The sequence below is a fragment of the Chiloscyllium plagiosum genome, unplaced genomic scaffold, assembly GCF_037043375.1.
Source record: "Chiloscyllium plagiosum isolate Xiang-an unplaced genomic scaffold, Cpla_swu_hap1 HiC_scaffold_26, whole genome shotgun sequence".
In the NCBI taxonomy this organism is placed as follows: Eukaryota; Metazoa; Chordata; class Chondrichthyes; order Orectolobiformes; family Hemiscylliidae; genus Chiloscyllium; species Chiloscyllium plagiosum.
Window position 1 is genome coordinate 25949327 of NW_028270164.1, and position 23191 is coordinate 25972517.

The 23191-nt window shown below is 37.2% G+C and overlaps 1 protein-coding gene across 3 annotated transcripts in view; it reads right to left on the reverse strand.

The window, feature by feature from the left end:
* Positions 1-23191, reverse strand: part of LOC122563195 (copine-8-like) — a 664955-nt gene that overhangs the window by 120953 nt on the left and 520811 nt on the right. For all 3 annotated transcript variants that reach the window (XM_043716737.2, XM_087973593.1, XM_087973594.1), the window contains exons 13-14: positions 12905-12958; positions 10920-10981 (exon numbers count right to left, since the gene is read on the reverse strand). In XM_043716737.2, the coding sequence (XP_043572672.1) occupies positions 10920-10981; positions 12905-12958 (116 nt within the window). The remainder of the gene's footprint in view (positions 1-10919; positions 10982-12904; positions 12959-23191) is intronic.

Here is a 23191-nt window from a genome sequence, read left to right on the forward strand (position 1 = left end):
GCTCTCAGTGGTGCTTTGTGAACCAATGTTCTCCAGCCCCCATATGTCTTAGACGGTTTTGTGTCTAGTGCATAAAACAATTCACATATGTTCAATATGGCTTGTGTTGTGGCCAAGCAATTTCAGCAGCAGGACTGCACTCTGCCAAATGATAAAGTTTGCTATATAAATATCAAATGTCTGTCTCAGAAACAGGCATTTGGCTCTTTACAATAGCAAACCGGGAACATAATGAATTTGAAGTCCACTTCTCAGGAATTGACTGTCCTGAACGCAGTGGGGGATAGGACTACTGAATCCAGAGTAGGGGACAAACTTGCAGCCTCTATGGAAACCCCTGAGGCCATTTCCAAAATGTTACCTTTAATGCTTTCCTGAACGTGGAACAGCAAGGTGCAGTCCTGAAAACTGTTAATTGCCTCCATCCCAATCACCTCCCTCTCCTCTTGATCATATCCTCTCCACTGCATCCCCAACACACTGAAGGTTCTACTTCAGGCATACTGCCAGGGGTGCAGCCTACATTCGTTATCTTTTGGAAACCTGAATGGAAGACATTATCAGTAATACGCTGATGAGGCCAGAGTCCCATTTCTGAAGAACGTTAGACCTCTACTGTCCAAAATGCACTCCCAACATGTCACAACCTATTTAAAGCCTAAAAATGGACCAATATTAGTTTCTATCTTTTGTGGTTTTGCCCAGACCAATGACTGGTAACTGAAGGCATATCTTGCAGACTGGCATGGGCAAGGTGTTTGATTTCCAGGATACATCAATTCCAGAAGGTCTGGTAGAGTGTTTTGATTGCTTATTGAAAAAGACCATACAGAAACTTTTCAAATCTTTATTTATTTAGTGCGTGATATTGACAGACTATTTATTTGAATCTATTTAAATACAGTTAAGGGGTGATTTGGGTAAATGAGTAAAATGTTTGCCTCTTTACATTGAAGGAAAAAACTAACGTTTTTAAGTCTTTATATATCTCCTATAAAGTAAAAAAAAAGATTTATAAACTCTCATTTCATTCAAGAATGTGGCATAGGTAGCGGATGGTTCATTATATTGGAAATACCAAATAATTCAGTTAGGGACTGCATTACATGTTGGGAAAATGTTTAAAATAACATGTAAAGATTGTATCTCTTTATTTTCTCATATTATTGAATGAGATAGGAAAAAGGCTGTTTAAGAAACAAAGATTGTGGGAAGTACTACTGCATTTTTAAAAGCAAGCTAGTTGTTACTTCTTGTAAGCATTATTTACACTGTTGTTTATTGAAGAATTCAGGGGGCAGAGAGGTGGGGGTGGGGAGAAGTCTAGTTGCAGATAAGCTGGAGCCAAGAAGTGTGCATGAATAGAAATTCGGCCAGCAACAAGTAACTGACTGGTCTATGGAACAGGTGACCTCGCTGACAAACCTTATATGATTGATTCCCAGGCAGATTATGGGTGTGAATGTTTGATCAGAAGCCACTAGATCTCTGCAAGGCAAGGAACTATTCTTCCCTCTTCAATGGAAAAAAAAAACTTCAACCCTGAAGAAAGCAATTTTAATTGTCTTCATCAGTTGCTGCAAGCTATGGTTTTTAACCAATAAGTCAGAGACTTTAAAAATATAAACCCATCGCTCTATGCCTTCTGCAAGAAAGTGAAAAGGCATAGAGAAGGTAGAGTGAGAAGCAAGTCCAGAAACGCCAAAAGGACCATCTCAATGTACCCTGTGGACAAAGATCGTTAAATTGTCTCCTCAGTCTTTCCTTCTGCCCCAACATATTTATTTTTATGTCTGTCTGTCTGTCATATTCAGAAGAGTTTGATAAGGGGATAGTTTTAATTAGTAGAGTTATATATTGACGGTTCATAATTGTTTAAACAAATGATTCCACCAAACTCTCACCAGAAAGGAAATATATAAAGATGGCATTGGATTTTCATTTGTGTTTGAAACTTAACAAGGAATACATTTCTCTGCAATTTAGTGATTCGGTTGCCAATTCAATATTCAGTCCATGTTGATTTAAATGCGTTTGTAACAGGAAAAGTCTTAAAATCTTGTTGTATGCTTCTTTGAGTTGGCCACTGGAAATTCATATCTCCTTTGAAAGGGTTTCAGTCTCGACATGATTGCAATGATCACACTTTAAATTTGCACCAAATAGGTCTGAAGCTTTGACAGAGAAAAATACAAGCACCTGCTCCCTTGACTACTTTAATTGATGAGGCATCTGATACAGTCAGGCAAATAAAGCCCAGCTGCTTTTATAGTGTCAATAGGATACACTGTCTTGTTTCTAAGGCTTTCTTTTCTGAACTGAAGTGATTATCAATGCTTGGCAGGGCTTTAAAAGCCACAGAATATATCACAGTCAGGGAGTATGTTCACAGTTTGACTGAAAGAGATGATTAAAGACATTTTATGTCTTTGTGACATAGTTAATGAACAGCTATCTGACTTGAATGATCTTCTAAGAGAATTTAAGTTTGTTTCAAATTAGTCTGAATTTTTAAACATATTTAAAGATTATGTTTTTTAGTTACAGATTATGTATTTTTATTTACAGTTACGTTTATTGTTGTTTCAATAACCAAGCAACAATGAACTTCAGAGGCTGGAAATCTGAAATGAAAACAGAAACAGCTACAGAATCTCAGCAGGTTTGGCAGCATCTGTGGAGTGAAAGCAGAATCAATGGTTCAGGTCCAGTGGATCTTCTTCAAAATAGTTTGAAATGAACCCAAAATGTTGTCTCAGCTTTCTCTCTACAAATGCTGCCAGACCTGCTGCATTTCCCCAAAGATTCCTGTTTCTACTCCTTGTTTCAATGTCCATCTCAAAGGATTGCCATTGCTATTACGTTGCTATTGCTCCAGAGGAACTGCCCATAGTGGATACTGGAGGAGTGGCTATGGAGGATTACATGGGGCCATGGATGCGGCATTGGAGTATGACGGGGCATGGATGGAGGGTCGAAGGGGTATGGGGTGTGGCTGGATGAGATTGAGAGAGTGGTGGATGAGGATTAGGGAAGAATAAGGAACAGGAACCTGGGCTGATAAAAACATTGGTCAAATTTTGCATTCAGGTGTGACTCTGATTTACAAAAGTCTGTAGACTTTCTTTGGGTTTCTTTACATTTCAGCACTATGTCTTCTGGAGGGAATTTAGGATTTGTGGGAATCCTATATTACCCTAGGTATTCAAATTGAAAGATTCTTGGTGAGCGACATGGAGTCTAAACCAGGATGCATTTGTTTAAACATTTAAGTCAATGTGAAATCATGGACAGAAAACATAATAAAGCAATGAATTTGATTAAGAAAGAAAGATGTAAGAGACAAAAAGTAACCTTTTAAAAATCTCCAACAGTTAATTAAAAACAGCAGGAATGAATTTTCACACTTGTGAATTGTAAATGTCACTGGCACGAGATGTTACAGTAATTAATATTTAACATATTGCTAAAATTTTACTTGCATTAGAGTAAGTAAACTTAACATTTTGTGGTGAGTTTACTGGGAATTTTTTTTATTTTTAATACATTCATGGGACATGGATATCTTTGCTGGACCAACATACTCTTTAGAAGGTGGTGGTGAGCTGCTTTCTTGAACTGTTGAAATCCATATGTTGTAGATACGCTCCCAAAGCTGTTCAGAGTTCCAGGAGTTTGACCCAGTGATACTGAAGGAATGGCAATTTTCTTTGAAGTTAGGAATGTATGTGGCTTGGAGGGGAGCTTGTATGTGGCATTTTTCCCATGTATCCGTTGACCTTGTCTTTCTTGATTGAAGTGGTTGTAGAGTTTGGAAGGTGCTGTCTAAGGAGCCTTGGTGAATTTTCAGAGTGCATCTTGTAGGTAGTACACACTGCTGCTATAGAACATCAGTGGTGGAGGGAGTGATTGGATGTAGTGCCAAACAAGTGAGTTGCTTTGTCCTGGTGGTTCCATTAAATTCCTGACTTGTGCCTTGTGGATGATGGACAGGATTTGGGAAGTCAGCTTACTCACTATAGTATTCCTAGCCCCTAACTTGCTCTTGTAGCTACTATACAAGGTGAGTCCAGTTCTAGTCATTGGCAACCTCCAGGATTAGATTAGATTAGATTAGATTAGATTACTTACAGTGTGGAAACAGACCCTTCGGCCCAACAAGTCCACACCGCCCCGCCGAAGCGCAACCCACCCATACCCCTACATGTACCCCTTACCTAACACTACGGGCGATTTAGCATGGCCAATTCACATGACCTGCACATCCTTGGACTGTGGGAGGAAACCGGAGCACCCGGAGGAAACCCATGCAGACACGGGGAGAACGTGCAAACTCCACACAGTCAGTCGCCTGAGGCGGGAAATGAACCCGGGTCTCTGGCGCTGTGAGGCAGCAGTGCTAACCACTGTGCCACCATGCCGCCCACGGTTGAGGAGTTATGAATGATGTTGAACATTATGCAAAAAACAGTGAAAATATGCCCACATCTAATGGATGGAAGGTCATTGATGCAGCAGCTGAAGATGATTATAGCCTACAACACTGCCCTGAGGAACTACTGAAGCATTGTTCTGAACTGAGATGTTTGACCTCAAACAATCACAACCATATTCTTTGAGCCAGAATGATTTAAAATTGTGGAGACCTTTCCTCTTGATTCCCATTGACTTCAGTTTTATTGGGGGTCCTTAATGCCATAGACAGTCACATACAGTCAAGATGTCAATGGTAGTACATCTACTCTTCAGTTCAACCCTTTTGTCTTTGCTTGAACCAAGGCTGTAATGAGGTTAAAAGCTAAGTGACCAGGGAGGAACTCAAACTGATGCCAGCAAGTGGATTATTGCTAATGTAGTGCTATTTGACAGCATGGCCAACAACCACTTCCATTAATTTGCTGAATATTTGAGGGTGGAATGACAGAGTGATATTTGGTCAGATTGGATTTGTCCTGCGTTTTGCAGACATGACATAGCTGGGCAATATTGCGCTTTGCCAGTCACAGCTGTACTGAGACAGGTTGACTCAGGGCTGGCTAGTCCTGGAGGACAAGACTTCAGTACTATTGCCAGAATGTTATCAGGGTGCATAGCCATTGCTGTATCCAGAGCCTTCAACTATTTCTTAGAGTGAATCAAACTGTTTGGAGACTGGTATTTGTTATACGATGGACTTCAGGACATGGCCAAGATGAAAGATTCATTTGGCACTTCCAGATTTGGGTGATTAAAAATACATCAGGCTCTCATCTTTGATCATGTGGGGATTTGTAGGTCCTCCCCTTTCCCACAGCTGTTTAATTATCTGCTACCATTCAGACTGGGCCTGATAGGAATAGAGCACAGGTCTGATTCCTAGTTGTATCCATTGCATGATGCTTCCACTGTTTTGCAGCAATAAGTCTCATCTTGTAGTTTTAGAGGCTGACATCTCATTTATGGGTATGCCTGGAGTTACACTTGGCAGGCTTTCATTAATTCTTCATTGAACCTGGATTGATCCCGATCTTGCTGGTATTGGGTTGAGTGGGGGAATTTCGGGCCATGACATTACAGGTTGTGGTTGAATACAATTTTGCTGCTGCTGATGGCCCACAGTTGATGGCTGTTCAATACCTATCCTATTTAGGGCAGTGGTAATATTACACAACCTGATGAAACACATCCTCAATATGAAGGTTGTCAAGTAGTCACTCCTACCTGTACTGTCATTGACAGATGCATCAGTGACAGGTAGATTGGTGAGGGTGCAGTCAAGCAGATTTTACCCTCTTGTTGGCTCTCACCACCTGCTGCAGACCCAGTCTTGCAGCTATGTTATTTAGGTCTCAGTCAGTTTGATCAGTAGTAGTGCTACGGAGCCGTTCTTGCTGAGGGACTTTGAAGTCGCACATTCAATGCTCCTTCCTACTGGTATAACATAGATGAGTACTGACTCAGCAATAGTTTGGGTAAAGTGTGGTAAGGGGGCGAGGGGGCTTCCTTGCCTAGATTAAGGTTTCTACCATGAAGATTTATGGGGTACAGAGTCCATGTTGAGGACACCCAGGGAAATTCCCTCCTGACTGTATTCCCTGTTTGAGTGCAGCACTGAGTGTCAAGGAACCTCAGTCTGTATGCAAGCAGTTCACTGCAGTAAGCTCAAATCCCTTTTAGGGCTCTTGTGATACAATTGTAGTGTCCCTACCCCTGGACCAAGAGGCTTGGGTTCAAGTCTCATCTTCTTCAGAAGTGTGTAATAACATCTGTGAACAGGTTATTTGGAAAATATCTACCACAATGCTGCCACTTTTGGTGGATCTGTCCTGCCAGGGCTGTTGTGTTATGTTGAATTGTTAGTATGTCAGTATAACTATCAGACATGCTCATGACATCAGCACTGCATCAGAGCATATGACCAGAGGGTTTGAAAATTTCATACTCTATCTTAGCTCAAATCACTGGTCGCAAAATTTGAAGCATGCTGTTCTGTTGTAAATTTGCAGGCTATTATGAGTCCAGACACTTACATGTCTGAGGAATGTAATACTTGTACAGACTAATGATTTGTAATAAGTGTCTGGTAGATTTTTCAATAGCACAATATCCATATCCAATTTCTTACAGGAGATATCACAATCATTGCCACACAGGTAAAATATCTTGATCGAGGCAAACTCACACCAAGTATTACAGATCATACTCCAAGATGATGAAGGTGGTCTCCTGAGCACTGTCTCTAAGTTAATGATGCTGTCAGCATGACTGTATCAAGTTGTTGCTTGACTTTCTATGGACAGCTCTCCAAGCTTTGGCATAAGACCACAGATATTAGTAAGGAGGACTTTATAGGGTTGACAGGCTAGGCTTGCCATTGGTTTTTGGGCCAATGCTGTACTATCTGTATAATTTCCATAAAATATAGGACAAGAGCATGCCCATTCAGCCCATTGAATCTGCTCTGCCATTCAATGTATCTTTGCTGGTCTAAATCTTCAACCTCACTTTCTTGCTTTTTTCCCCAAAGCCTTTGATCTCCTAACTGTATCCATAAGCATTAGCCCAAGCTGCTGGATTATTAATACTGACAATAACACTTATGCCAATGCCTCCCTTTGATAGAACTGTCAGTGATAACTTCCATCACATTAATAAAATTGAACTTTGATTGTCTCATCATTATTTTTACCACAATCTCAGACTATTTTATATAGCATCAGCAAAGTACAAAAAAAATCACATTAATGACATTACTCAGTGTCTGGATTGTTTAGTCAAGTGATACTGATTGTGAAATATTCCTTTTACTGTTCAATTTATGCACTGTAGGAAGTCTCATTATTGTTGAGTAGTTTCCTGTGGTCATGAAATTACTTAAATAGTTCTGCAAAGTTAACACCTTGATTGAAAATTTGCATTCATACAACTTAAAAGATGTTTTTAAAACTGGGATTCCTTCGTAACTCTCAAGTAAAGCATCTACTCTGTGTAATTTTGTCTGCTTAATTTACATAAAAACTCAGAGGTCATAATTTGTAGCAGCAGGAAATCTATTGTGCCTGTAATTACTTAGATCTGCCCTTGCGTGTTGAGGATTCTAGATTTTCTTTTACAGTGGATTAGTGAAAGTAACTGATAACAGTGCTGCAAGGCAAAATAGGCAGCTGGAACCAGCATCAGCAATGTGCGTCTCCTTTACAAATGATATTGAAGGATTAAGAAATTAACAGGAGAAGACATGAGAAGGAAATGTATGCTACACTGGGTGAATTTAGGAATAGAAAGAAACAAAGAGGGAAAGTGAGTCTGGATTGAGAAAGAGACAGAAAGAAAAAGGTCATCCATTTCACTAAAAAAACCCCTCCATTTTTAAATTTGTCACAATGGAAACCTGAAGGAATGAGATTCCACAGTTAATGGTTAACTTTCAGTGCCAGAGTGGTTAACTGTCAGAAATAAACAGTTACCATATGGTATAAAGGAAACTGAAATGCAAGATTTAACTCTCTGTTGTTAATGAAAGGTGGACAGGGAGTTGATGTCCCAGTGATAATATTACCGGACTGTTAATCCAGAGGTGCAGGTAATAGACCGGGTTTGAATCCTACCACCACAAACGGTAGAATTTGAATTCAGTAAAACAAATGGAATTAAAAGTCTAATGATGATCATGAATCTATTGCCAATTGTTGGAAAAACCATGTGCTTTACTAATGCCCATAAAGTGCTATCCTTAGCGTATATGTGATTCCAGATCAATAGTATTATGGCTGACCCTTAACTGCTCTCCAGGCAATTAAGGGTGGGTAATAAATGCTGGCCTAGCCAGTGATGCCCTCATCATGTGAATAAATTTTTAAAAATCCACCATGCAAACAAAGCAACTATGTGTCACTCAAAGAATTTCAATGTTCAGCTCGACAGCACGAAGCTGTTTTGTGCAAATAATGGCATTGGAACAGTAATGCTTAGATGCATCTGCTCTTACATAAAGTTGTAGTAGCACTTACATATAAGTAATAGTGAGTAACATTAGTGTCACCATGATTCTGACAGCAAAGTATGGGCTAGCAGTTCGATTTGCTATCCAATGCACTTACCAATAAGGTTTGGTACATCTCACACATACTCAATTTCTTAGAAATTATAACACACGAAGGACTATCTGATTTTTTTTTAAAAAGACCTCCTTTTCATATCCATGCACAATTTTGTTTGAGTCTCATGCATCAGTTTCTTCTGGTGGTAGTACATTCCACAGTTTTTGAATTCTTCTTTTGTTTATTCACTCATTAACAGGAGTAGGATGTCAACAGCCAGGCTAGCATTTATTGTCCATCCCTAATTACTCAGAGGGCAGTTGGGAGCCAACCATATTGCTGAAATCATGTGTAAGCAGTTTCCTTCCCTTAACGACATTTGTAAACCAGATGGGTTTCTGACAATCAACAACAGATTCACGGTCACCATTAGACTCTTAACTCCAGTTTTTTATAGTTGCATTCAAATTCCACCATCTGCCATTGTGGGATTCGAACCCAGATCTCCAGAACATTACTCTGATCTCTGGATTAATAGTTCACCAATCTTACCACTAGGCCATCACCTTCCTTTTTTCCAGTCTCTTCTTTTGAATTTCTAATGGTAATCTGATATTTTGAATATTCCCTCAATTACAAGGCTACCAATACAGCAGAAACAACACATCATTTTTCATTCACACAAAATCGCTTTTGATCTTGAAAATCATTACGAGATTACTGTTCAAAAATGTGTTATTTTTCTACCTTTACTTCAGAACTATAATTTTTCACTGCTTGTCTCCTTTTCATAATACTCTTCTACATCTTAAGCCAACATGTCAGATATATTTTCTCATACATGGTTCAGATCATGCTTATCTAAACTTTTAAGTGTTATATAAATGTCTTTATTAATAATTGCTAAATATTAAAAGAAAATAAGCAATTCCAAATTTAAATTCCCACTTAAATATATTTAACGTTGCCTTTGTTGATAAATGATTATTTCCTTCATTGAATGTTTTCATCACAACCATTATTTTTCTGCAGAAAGATATTTGGATTAAAAAAAACTAGATTTATAATTCACATTCTCTGGCAGTTGCAGTGATTGAAAACCAAATACTTCGGGGGTCCAAGATTACAGTAATGCCGGTATATGCAACAATGTACAGCTAAATCCAAAAAATATTAATTGAGATGAATAGCTAATTAATCTATTGATTTAGTGGTATTATTTTTCAACCATCCCCTAAATCACAAACCAGGTTAGGCTATAGCCACCTGGCTAGGCAGACCCCCTTAGTTCAATATCTCAACAAAATTGTATACTTCTACTTTGTTGAAGTATTGTGCATTAAAAACCTGTAGAGGAGCTTGAAACTATGACCTGTGATTCTTAGAAGATAGGAGCAGGTGTAGGCCATTCAACCCCTCAAGTCTGGTCTGCCATCCAATGTGATCATGGCTGATCGTTGAGCTCAATATCCTGATCCCACCTTCCCCTCATATCCCTGAATCCCTTTAGCTACAAGAGCTATATCTACCTCCTTCTTGAAAACAATGTTTTGGCTTCAACCACTTTCTGCGATAGTGCATTTCACTGGTTCACCAATCTCTGTGTGAAAATATTTCTGATCTCACTCCTGAAAGTTTCACCCTTCATTCTTAAATAATGACTCCTGGTTTTGGACTCCCTCCCCATCGTGAAAAAGCTTCCCGCATCTAATTTGTCTAGTCCTGTTAGTATTTTAAATGTTTCTATGAGAGCGACCCTTATTCTTCAAGCCCGACTGATTACAATCCTAAGCAACTCAATCTCTCCTCGTATGTCAATTCTGCCATCTCAGAAATCAATTTGGTTACGGAAAAGTGCTAGAAATGAATCAGGATGACATTGTATAAACCTAAGAATGTATCAATGCACACCTAAATATAAACCAAACTGAGACATATTTATCATTATTCATATTTCTTTATTTATTTGAATATATTAACTAATTTCTGTAGTGTCCTAGCAACCAACCTTGTCTGTGCAAAAAATCAAAATAAATTTAATATCTTAGACTTCATTAATTAAACTTTGAGTTTTATACAAATTGATTTAACTTTGAACTCTTAGATGGGATTTCAATTTGATTAATACGATAGACAATTTTCATGGAACGCTATTTAAGGCAGTTCTATATGGTTTGTTAGCCAATTGTTATCAAGGATCAAAACTTCAAACATATCTACACAGGTTCACCCCCTATTAACTTACCATATATTATTGAGCATCACAGCCCATGCATCACATTATATTCTTCTGAGTCTTCTTCCTCCAGGAACATAAATCAATTTTGCAAGAAAAAAAGATTTTGACCAACAATCGTATTACATTGCATCTGTATCCAACTAATTTCAAAATTTACTCACCCTCCTTTAATATAATCGAGGAATGTATGCTCAGATTCAACTGTGAAAGATAACAATGTAACCTAGAGGGAAAGGGAAAATATGGTGAACTGAAAGAAGACAAAACTGTCTTGTGAAAAAGTTGGCACAATTGCTTATCATCGAAAAGTTTACCCAAATTGATAGCATAAAAAGCTTTTGCATAAAATAAATACATGCTTATTTATAAGATAGGTGGTCATTCAAATTGAGTTTCAGAACTGGTTTTGTGGAGGTTTTGGTTGGGCCGCACACCTATACAAAATCCATATATTAAGCACATATATTAAGCACTTAATCTGCAGTTGCATTGCTCTGCAACACAGTTATGTCTTTGCACTCAACTAACTAATACAATAAAAGTTAGGCACCTATTTCTGAATGTTAATAACTGTTGCATTATGCCAAACAATTGACAAAACCTGCAGTATAAATGGTGGCTCGTCAATCCATAGTGACTGGGTAAGTTCTTTTAAAGAGTTATCCAATTTATCTTACTCCCCTGATTTCACCCCTTAGTACTGCAAGTTTTTAGGTTTTGAATTAAAATAGAACTTTTACTATTGAATACTATTCATTATCAAATACTATTGTTTTCACCATCCTTTTTGTTGGTATATTTGAGATAATCATAGTTTGCTTGATTACAAATAATATCTTCATCATCTCCATGAATTTTTGTGAATCATTTTGAATCCACATCCTCTGGTTACCAATCTTACTGCTTGTGGAAAACATTTCTTCTGATCTATATTATCAAAATCCCTCTTAATTTTGAACTTCTCCACAAAATCTCCCCTTAATTTTTTCTGGTTATCCCCATGTAAATTAAAATCGGAACAGATACCTTCTAACCTGTTACATGACAAATGATCAAATAATGGGAATATTATGTTTCCATAGATGGAAGCAGGGAATCTTGAATTATTCACAACAGTTAATTTTCAGATATCTCAGAATGACTTAAAGTGAAAGAAATATGACAAATGTAGATTTATCTTTATTGTTTTTAACAAAATTTGATATCTAATGAGTTTCCTTCTCAAATGTTGAATTTCTTCATTACTTACTGCATAGAGTATGAAAAAGGTTTTATGACAATGATCAATGTGAGGTATGCTGGACATCACATCATTCCTAATGTCTAGAAGCAGACCATTTAGCCCATTAAGTTAAAACAGACCCTCTAAAGAGTATCCCACCTACACCTACACCCTGTATCCTAACTCTGGGGCTCTGCATTTCCCGTAGCGAATCCACCTAACCCGCACATCTTTGGACCGTGGGAGGAAACTGGAGCACCTGGAGGAAACCCAAGCAGACATGGGGAGAACGTGCAAACTCCACATAGACAGTTACCCAAAAGTGGAATCAAACCTGGGTCCCTGGCACTGTGAGATAGCAGTGCTAACCACTGAGCCACTGTGCCACCCTGCAGGGCAAGGCCTGTGTTGTAATGATAGTGAAAATGTCAATGCATCCCATCATTGCACTGTCAAACTGATTGCAAGTTCTAGTACCTGCACATATGCAGTAAAGTGTATGAAAAGCTTGTAGTTGCTGTCATCAATCCCCCTCTCTCTGCTGAAGAACCCAGAGACAAAAACATCAATAAAGCGGTGCTGACAATGTCCCATTCATATTTATTTAATACTGCTGTGAGGAGTCCCCAGAAGAAAACCGCCTTGTTTATTAAGGCTTTTAATGGTGCACTAAATCATAATAACTGCTGAACAATCTTTCTGGCCTTTGAAAACTGACTTAACCTTTGTGGTTGTCAAATATCTCTTCATAAAAATTCCACAGTTATTTATTGTAGGTAGTTATTTTTCTGAAATTTGATCCATTAGTTATAATGAAAACCATACATACCATAGTTGAGAAAATTCACAGGATAGTGCAAAACCTCAAAGAACACCCACATGAAATATAGCCCTAGTGACCAAATGTAGAAGAATATTACTTACTGTTCCTGAATTAACATATTTCTTCTTCTTTATTTTCTTTTTTTGATTTATTACCTATTTGAATAAGAAATTTAACATTATGTACATAACTATCAAGGGTAGCAATCACAACATTCTGTTCAATTAAAGATATCTCATGCAGGAAAATAATTTGGAGAACTGTGAATGCTTGAGATCTAAAACAAAAACAGAAATTACTAGACAAACACAGCATCTGTGGGAAGAAAGCAGAGTTAGTGATTCTTCATCGGTAACTGAATTAATAACTCTGCTTTCTTCCCACAGATGTTCTAGACTTGCTGAGTTTCTCCAGCAGTTTCGGTTTTTATTTCAAACTTCACACAGGTCTATGCCACATCTCCACAAGAGTGTATCTTCATAACTCACAAAGAAAATCACAAGCAGAATGCATTTAAACTTTTTGAATTAATTATTGCTTATTAAGATATGAAATTGGAATAGGTTTGTACTTCGAGCAGGTAGAGTCAATGTCAGCAATTTTGATTAACCAGATTACAAATGTCTACAGAAAAAAACATTATGACATAACTTTAAGCAGGTAAGAGTATTTCCATTGGGCAATGGTAATATTTACGTTTGTCATACCAGCTGGGCTTTTGTCGGTCTATCACAGATACTGCGGGTTTACTTCCAAGTTTGGACAATTTTGGGCTACTTTATTGCTGGCAATGGAAAATGACTCTCAGAATTTGAAGTGAAATAAATGTTTATAGCATATTCATTCCATCAGTCTGGGCTGTATTTAATTTGATGTTATAAATAAACGGGCAATTTAATAATTCATTGTACCAGTTTGATCCCCTTCCTATTAGATCGTAGACTTTGAGACTTTGAAATTGACATAATAAAGCACACTATAAAACTAGAATAAATAATTTTGTTTAAAATGTTCTGCCAGTTTTACTGATGGCTGAAAGAAATAAATCACACATTTAGCTAACTATGATTATATAAAGATGACCAAAATGTTTTTAAAGAAATTAAATATGTCAAAATGTGATCTTTTCTATGTAACCAAATAATGCACTCAATGGGTTCACATGAAGATCCCATAAACAATAAACTACACAGAAAGCCAGTGGATATATTTCTTGTGCCATAGTTGACACATATGTTGGTCAGAAGACCAGAGGATGCAACATCCTTTCAACAATCCCAACATCTAACAAATGAGATGAAAGGGGCTTTAGCTGCATTTAAAGAATAAAACTGTGAACAATGTAATTTAAGTGTCTAGGTTCTATACTGAGATGCTTGAACCCAGGAAATTGTGCATCAAAGGCAAGAATACTACTGATGTGGAAATGCCAGTGTTGGACTGGGGTGGACAAAGTCAGAAGTCACATTACACCAGGTTATAGTCCAACAGTTTTATTTGAAATCACAAGCTTTTGGAGTGCTGCTCCTTCATCAGGTGAAGTGGAGGGAAGCGCACAGGCACAGAATTTATAGGTGGAGAGATAATTTTAAGATAATTCCAGTTAATTAAGGATGTCAAAAGATAGTACAAAATGGTGACAGTGGATTGTTGACAGGCTGAATTACAAGCCTTTGCAGGCAATCAAAAGTGTCAGACAGTACGAGTAAAGTGTCAACAGCTGAATAACAAGTGAAGGGATCACCTATGATCTGATTAATTAAAGCAGAGAGATAATTACAAAAAATCAAAAATAAGATGGTGCTAGGGACAAACTAAATAGCTGGAATAACATGCAAGGTATAAGAGTCACATGACGAGGATCTAACCAAAATAACAAGTAATCCAAAACTGCACAAACTAATTAAGGTAAAGAGATAATAACAAGTCATCAAGGTGATGGTGTCAAAACAGAAGAGTAAGGAAGATTTTGCAAACACCTAACAGTATGCTGGCAGTGAGATATAGTGTGACATGAACCCAAGGTCACGGTTAAGGCTGTCCTCATGGGTATGGAGCTTGGCTATCGGTTTCAAAGAATATTACTGTCATTGCCAATGAATTGCTGCAATATGTTTTAAAATGTTCAGAGACTGGCTGGTATGACCAGCATTTAGAAGAGTAAGAGGTCACTTAATTGAAACCTTCAAAATCCTGAGAGGACTTGACAGGATAGATATGGAGAGGATATTTCCTCTTCCAGGAAAACCTTGAACTCAGGGCTCATTATTTAAAATCAAGTGTTGCCCTTTTAAAAACAGTAATGAGGCAAATTTGTTTCTCACAGAATATCTTGAGTCTTTAGAACTCTCTTCCTAATAAGGTGGTGGAAGCAAATTTCTTGAATATATTTAAGGCGGATCAGACAGTTCTTTGCTAAGCAAAGATGCAAATGTTTGTCGGGGTAGGCAGATATGTGGCTTTGAGGTAACAATCGCAACAGCCTTGGTCTTTTTGGTTAGTGCAGAAAGCTTGATAGGCTGAATGGCCTATGCTTGCTCTACATTGTATGTTCATTTTAGGTTTGTGTGGGGTCATAAAGGTGGCGAATGTGATCTGAGGGTACGTGGGGTGACAATGACTTGTGAATATTTTTCCCCACTGAAGAACTAGCCCAATTTTAAATGGAGAAAACATCTTTGAAGGTAAATAAAATCAACTCCCATTAACAATTTCGTTTCAAACAAACAAATGTTCTTGAAAATGGACGAGAGAGGAGAAATAACCTTGGTGGACCTGTCAGATTTGTAGCTGCCAGGAGCCTTCAACAATGTACTCATCACAGTTTGGCAAATCGGTCACAGGACACTTACTTTCCATGGGTCTGCCTGATGTCAGCATCAGTGCACATGCATCTCCAATATACACTTGGTTATCTCACAATGTGGGAAAATCCAGCACCCGCCTGTCAGTTGGAGAAGCTGTCTAGCCACACTCTCCAAAATCTCTCACAATTCCCTTAACCTGTGATCTTAATTCCATTGAGTATTTGCCTCTTATGTTGAGCCAGAATATGTTTCCATAAGAAAACCTGTTCATTTCTTCTGGGGTGCTTTTCTGGTTTGGGTTTCCCACCAGAGCACATGCCCATTTGACACATTACATCCCATTAGGCATAGTTACCTTCAGTCCAATACCTTGTTCTACCTGAACAAGGTAAATGGGAACTTCTAGCCTCTTTGCATCATTTACCTTGTTCAGGACAGAAAGAGCTACCACCCCTGATAACATTCCTGCAAAATCCTTAAAATGGTGGGGAACAAATGGAACGATGACTTTTGCAGAATCCTTAAGATTATTTAAGTTCATTTTAATTAATAGACAATTTCTCTAATTTCAGCTGAGTTAATTGGAATTTCATTGAAGTGAACTGGTCATATAATTTTGAATATTTTAGACAATGCAAATTAGAAACAGAGGTTAACCAATGCTTCACGGTGTAATTATAAGGAAAATATTGTGTGGGATGCTTGGTTTTATTGGTTTTAAAAAAAAAGTTTTATTTGTTGAATAATTTGGGAATAGATAAACAAATCAGTGACAATTATTTCAGTCAATTGATCTGAGTTTCAGAGTTTCCTTGTTACAATAGTGGCAAAATGAATTATTAATTTTCAACTTCAGTGATTTTAATACCTTTAAATACCTGTGACAGTTCATGAGCTAAATAAATTTTCAAAAGGGAAAAAAAAAGTTAAGATGGCCTCACTGATCATCTCATCAATTTAAACCATCTCATGAAATGTTTACTTTTTAAAAAATTAAACCAGTCACTCAGATCTATATCTTTTGGTTGATTGACACCTTTCTGGAAGTTTCATATATTTGGATGAAAGGAGCCTGCAGATTATCCAACCAAGCCAGGGAACATTTTGTAAACACAGTGTCTTTTAAGTGCTGGATTTAAAAAAAAACCTATGGACTGAAATAAGAAAGAACAGTTTTAAAACCTGGTTTTAAAAAAGGTGCTGCATGTTTTCAAAAACAACTAGCCTGATACCCATTATAGGCATCATATAACTGTTTGAACAAGCAGTAATTGGAGATTGAACTGCAGCCAATTTAGATCTGAGGGATATTAGATACAGCTTTAGCTCACAACAAGAAATTGATTGGTCTATGGACTAGAGATATTTTCTTTTCCTGCCAACAGCTATGTGATTGGTTCTCAGATATCTGAACTGCTAGAAGTTAAAGACAGAGAAATGTTCTGTTCTTCCCTAGCTGGAAAGAAATCTTTCTGCACTCAAAATTCAGTGTAAATCTCAATAAAAAAAAATCTTTCCTCCTGTTGTAAGCTGTGACTTTAAACTGAAAAGTCAGAGAATTGTTAAGAAAGAACCAGTTACCTTGTGTCTCTTATTAAGCAATGGAAGCATTCAGAAAAAGATGACTAAAGCAATGTGCTGGCTAGCAGAAGGGTCATACGGATCATCTCAAAGACAGAATCTTGGCACAGAAGTTACTGAAATTTCTTTCCCAATTTTCCATTCTGGCAATAAAGCCATTTTTGTTTTTGATTATGTGCAAGATGGAGTTCATAAAGAGGTTAGAATGTTAAAAATTAATAATATTTTATGCTGATGTTTATAATTATTTACCTGAAGCTACAGACTAAATTACTTGTAATGAATAGTGATTATTGCTCAGTACTGAAACTTGGTCCATGCTTTCTATAAGCTTGCATCTGAGGCTCAGGTAAATTGGGGAACTTTGTCTACATTTTAAAACCTTTAACTTTTGTGACAACACCGGCAAAGCAGGTTTTGATTTTCAGTACACTAGATCTGTCAGTCATAACAATATAAATGAATAGTATTTTAGGTAATACTATTGGGGTAAAGCAAAGAAAAAAATGGTGGAGTTGTAACAGCTGAACTGTGGGCTTCATACCTTTCTCTCTCTCCCTTTAATAAAAAGCACCTGATAATAAAGCAAATTAAAGGAACATTCACTGTCAAATCAAGGATAAGCATAAACAGCCACTGCTGAGGAAACAAGGCACCAATTAAACAATCATGATCTCAAGAATGGTAAAAGACTTTTTAAACTGCCTGTTCTTGAGTATACTTTTCACATTAGACACTAGGTCCATTTTAAACTTTATACCAATGCTTATGTGTATTTTTGATGTCACATTTCGAAGACTTTTTTCAGGGTTAGTAATAAAATAATATTTTCAATCAATCAAGAAAACCTTGTAATTGACTATGTGTTTTAATCGAAGTGAGAGTTACTAGTATGGTAAAAGAAGTCAAAACACGTTGTAACCAATTGAAGGAATTAGAAAGACGAGATCAGATTTACCCCTTCTTCACTTAATTTTAGTATCCTGTGAAACTTACCACACCTAACAAGAACCTTTTCTCTGCAATAATTTTTATCTCAATATTATATTCTACCAGAGGATAACCATGTCACAAAAAGGTTTAATCATAGCATCCTACGTATGGAAGTAAGGAAGAATTCCTACAGCTTTACTGGTCCACATGGGATGGAAGAGAATACTCTTAAATCATGCAAACTGCATTGTTTTGTAAATGAGGAACCACAAACTCAATTGCAGCATATGAATTTGGAAGTTATGATTTCTTGATGCAATTTGAGTCGTAGCTTACTTTCTTAATATTGAAGAATTTCATTCCTGGTTGCAGTGTTTTAGATGAGATGATGCAAACCATGGATAAAGGGCACGTACTTTCACATCACAAGCTGCAGATATATAGCATTCTTGCATTTCACTTGTTGAATCCTTCCAAATACATGTGTAAATTCATAATGGGAGTGAGCAGCTATGGTTGAACCAAGTACTTTAAAATGTAGAAGAGCCGTATCCATATTTTGAACTGAAGTGAGATGATGCATTGAAACACTGCGGTAGAAATTGGATCTCTGCGCCCAAATGTGAAATGGCCAAGTGCAGGTCCAGTTTTAAGAAGCCTCAACTGTACCTGATCCAGGCCAAACATATTGGTGGCAACATAGTGGGATAGGTAACAGCCAGGTGAAGGAGATTAGGCTCAAATCATATCTAAATTGACTGACAATGCAGATTAATTCTGGACCTGACATGCTCAAGATTCTTCAGCAGCCTAAACAAAAAGAATAATTCTCATACACTTGGAGGAACTGGAGCATTCCTTTCAGAACCACAAGACCCCAACATTATCCTTTTAATATATCTAAGACCTTAATTAATATTGTAAACAGCCCAAAATTGAGTTTGCTACAGTTGGGAAGCTTATAATGGAGATGTAACAGGGATTGACAGCTCAATCAACTCATGTAAATAGTGCCAATTTTGGGCAAAGCCTTGTGTTTTCCAGTTAGTGTGGACCAATGGTGATTATGGACCAAGCATTAGACAAAACCCATTTTGCCTCTTTTAATTCTCTAACTACCATGACATTTGAAACATATACTATTCACATGAGCTTCTGTCAAACAAATGTTGACTATGACAGCATAAATTTGCAATAATGACATTATAATTTTTAGTTGTGTAAAAGCCATTATCCATAAACCGCATGGATTATCCTAACCATTAAAAGATTCAAGTTACCCAATTCTAGGAAAAAGAGAGCATATATAGAAAAAAAAGATCTGCCTTGGTTCTCCTTTGAACAAATTCAATGATATTACTGGCTCGTAATAACTAGATAGATTTAGGCTAAGTTAGTATTTTAGATATGAGCATGTTCCATGTTCTGGTTGTACCTGATAAAATATTTACTGGTATTTGTCAGAAATCCATCTTGTTACATCCTGAACTTATGTCTTCTGTCCTGCCTTCCTACTTTTTACATTTTCTTTCAACTACTTTTCTTTGAATAATAATTCTATGTTGCCACTCGATAAGTTCCATACCACACATCATAAAATCTCACAAATTCATTCTATGATTTCCCATCTTGGTATAAATAACTTTTTACATTTTCTTTCATCTATGTTTCTTTGAATAATAATTCTACGTTGCCACTCCTTGATAAGTTTCATATCACACATCATAAAATTTCACACATGTATTCTATAATTTCCTATCTCAGGTATAAATAAGTTTAAAAGTGTGTATACAAGTCTTGGTTTGTACCAACAGGGTCTTCTGTGTATAAAAAGCAGTTGCTAAATCTCTGGAGCAATTACATTTAAGATTGGAAGTTAATGGGCTCCAGCTTTTGTTCAATGGACTATGTAGTCTCAAAACCAATATTGTTATAATTGACTGAACACTGCATTGACAAAAGTTTCTTTGTTTAAAATCAGATTATATCACAGTTCTACATCTATAATGGAAAATGAGTCTTTATCACTTGCCTTAAGGTTCCTTTTTACTAAAGACTGAAGTGACTGGAGTGCTGAAGTGACTGAAGGTAAAATAAATTCACCACTGACATAATAATAAATTTGACTATAAAAGCAGGCTATAATAATAAACAGGAGTTCCTGTAGGAATTTAATAATGATCTATGCAGTAGAAAATGATCTATGCAGTAGAAAAAGATAATGCAAAGAGAAGGCAAAAATGAGTGAGTGAAACTTAATTTCATAATGGTATGGTCTTATGAAGTTCCCATTAGAAATACAAAATAATTGACAAACACTTTAAGAAAAAGATGGCAAAAGTATTGTGTAATTATTCAATGTAAAATATGTTTTTAAAATCCAATAAATTGTGTTAACTCAGAATTTTCGTGCAAGCCCAGAATTATTGCCAGAAATGAATATAAATAAGATTTCTCCTGCTCTCTTGGTGAGTTCAAAGCAACAGAATGGGAGTAACTCTGAGGAAATCACAGACTATAGACTTGAATCTGGGACAGGAATGCAGAATGTGAGCAAACATCAATTTGCAGTCACATCGAACCTTTCACATTTAAGAATATTCCAAGGCACTTCACATACATATTATTAGGCAAAATCTGATATTGGGCTATGAACACTAATTAAACTAAACAACCAAATGGTCACTCATGGTAGGAGGATTTTGAAGGAGCATTCTGGGAGGGGATAGAGAGAGAGAGAGAGAGAGAATTTATTGGTGAAATTCCACGGCCTAGACAACCGTGGGTATGGCCATGAAGGTCAGAGCTATACAAGAGACCAGAAGTAAAGGAATACAGAGTTCTAGCCAGTTTGTGAAGACAGGAAAGGATGAGGCATTGGAAGTATGTGAACACGAGGACAAAAAAATACATTTGAATCACTCCTCATCTAGGAGTCCAAGGCAGATAAACAAGCGAAGTGAATTTGGGTGAAGGTCTTTCTGCATAAACTAATTTATGGGCAGTGAAGCTTTGGTTACACTGAAGTTTAAGGTAGGTGGAAACAGGCTGTCATGCTGAATGAGAAGATATCAGATCAAAAGCTAAGTTCAAAGCCAAACAGATACCAATGATGGGAACCACCCATAGGTCGCAGGTCATTTTATAACCTGGGCCTCATTTAAAGTTGACTGCAATATCTCTCAAGGAATCTGGCTGGAATGATATAGAAGATAGCAGTTAGAAATTAACGTTAGTCTGCAATAAGATTTTCAAAATGCCATTCAATAAGTTATCAGATAACAAGAGGTCAGCATGGTGGCACAGTGGTTAGCACTGCTGCCTCACAGCACCAGGGACCCAGGTTCGATTCCAGCCTCGGGCGACTGTCTGTGTGGAGTTTGCACATTCTCCTTGTGTCTGCGTGGGTTTCCTCTGGGTGCTCCAGCTTCCTCCCACAATCCAAAGATGTGCAGGGTAAATGAATTGGCCATGCTAAATTGCCCATTGTGTTGGGCCAAAGAGCCTGTTCCTACACTGTAGGGAATCTAGTCTAATCCAAACAGGCTGATAAATAATGTCAAAGCATGAAGTCAGGATAGTTAGCTGGCTTAAGGACAAAGCAGACAGTAGAGTTAAAATGTCACTCTTCAAATGGCAGAAAGTAAGACATGAGATCTCATGAAGAATGGTCCTGGATCCATATTGTTCAATCAGGAACAATAGCTGACATTACGGAGAACTGCAAAACTCTGTAAGATGACATGAATACACCTATGAAAGGGTCAAAACATTTACAAACGAATAAGCATGATGTATCACATTTTCTGAAGAAAAATGAGGACATACATTTCTTACATGAGGAAAGGTGTGAGAAGATGTAATTGGAGCAGAATAGCTGCCATTAACTGTTTGAGCCAAACGGTTTGATTCTGTGAATCTTACATGTGAAATATGACACAGAAACAGAAAAAAATACATATTTACATATATAAACTGATTTCTTAGCACTGTGATCATTGAGGAGCTAAAGACCGTATTCTTAATGTTCATATGCTGTACGGTTAATGGAGAATGGATTAATGTTAAAGCAAAACCTCAAAGGATATATAATATTTGGACTAACATCTACAGGTGATATCACCAGTACACTAAAGGTTCTTCTTCAGTTATTCTCAAACACATTGACAACTGTTCTCATCCTGACCTTCACTTTAATTGGAAATGTGAAGTCTAATGTTCGAAACATAGTAACATTTGTTGATTTATTTTAGAATCAGTGCACTGAAATAAAACAAAATTAATCTGGTTTTCTATTTAAAAATATGTTCTTATATCACATCTATCTATTACACTTAAAACGTATTTCAATTTCTCTTCTCTTGTCATTTTACTTCCTGTGAAGAAAAAAACTAAAATCGAGTCAGAATAATGGTCAATAATGCTGATGTAAAATAAGTTGAATTTAATTATTGTAGAGACCTCTTATTGAATCATCCAAACTGATGAGTTCTTTAAAAATTGATAAATGGCAGAGGAAACCTATCAAAATATTGGGAATAATTAATCAAGGCTCACAAATGCACCGTATTATCATTATTTTCTGTCGACATAATAATTAAAAAAATGATTTTAGCTGAAAGAAAACATAATGTAGAATTATAGCGTGGAAATAGCCAGTAAGTTTTGCTGGTGCTTATACCCAACATGAGCACCTTCCTAATCAATTTTATCAACATATCCTTCCAATCATTTGTCACAGAAGTTTACTTAGCTTCTCCTTAAATGCTGTCTAGATTAGAGTGGTGCTGGAAAAGCACAGCAGGTCAGGCAGCATCCGAGGAGCAGGATGCTGCCTGACCTGCTTCATTCCTGATGAAGGGCTTTTGCTCGAAATGTCGATTTTCCTGCTCCTCGGATGCTGACCTACTGTGCTTTTCCGGCATTACTCTAATCTGGACTCTGATGGGCGGCACGGTGGCACAGTGGTTAGCACTGCTGCCTCACAGCGCCAGAGACCCGGGTTCAATTCCCGCCTCAGGCGACTAACTGTGTGGAGTTTGCACGTTCTCCCCGTGTCTGCATGGG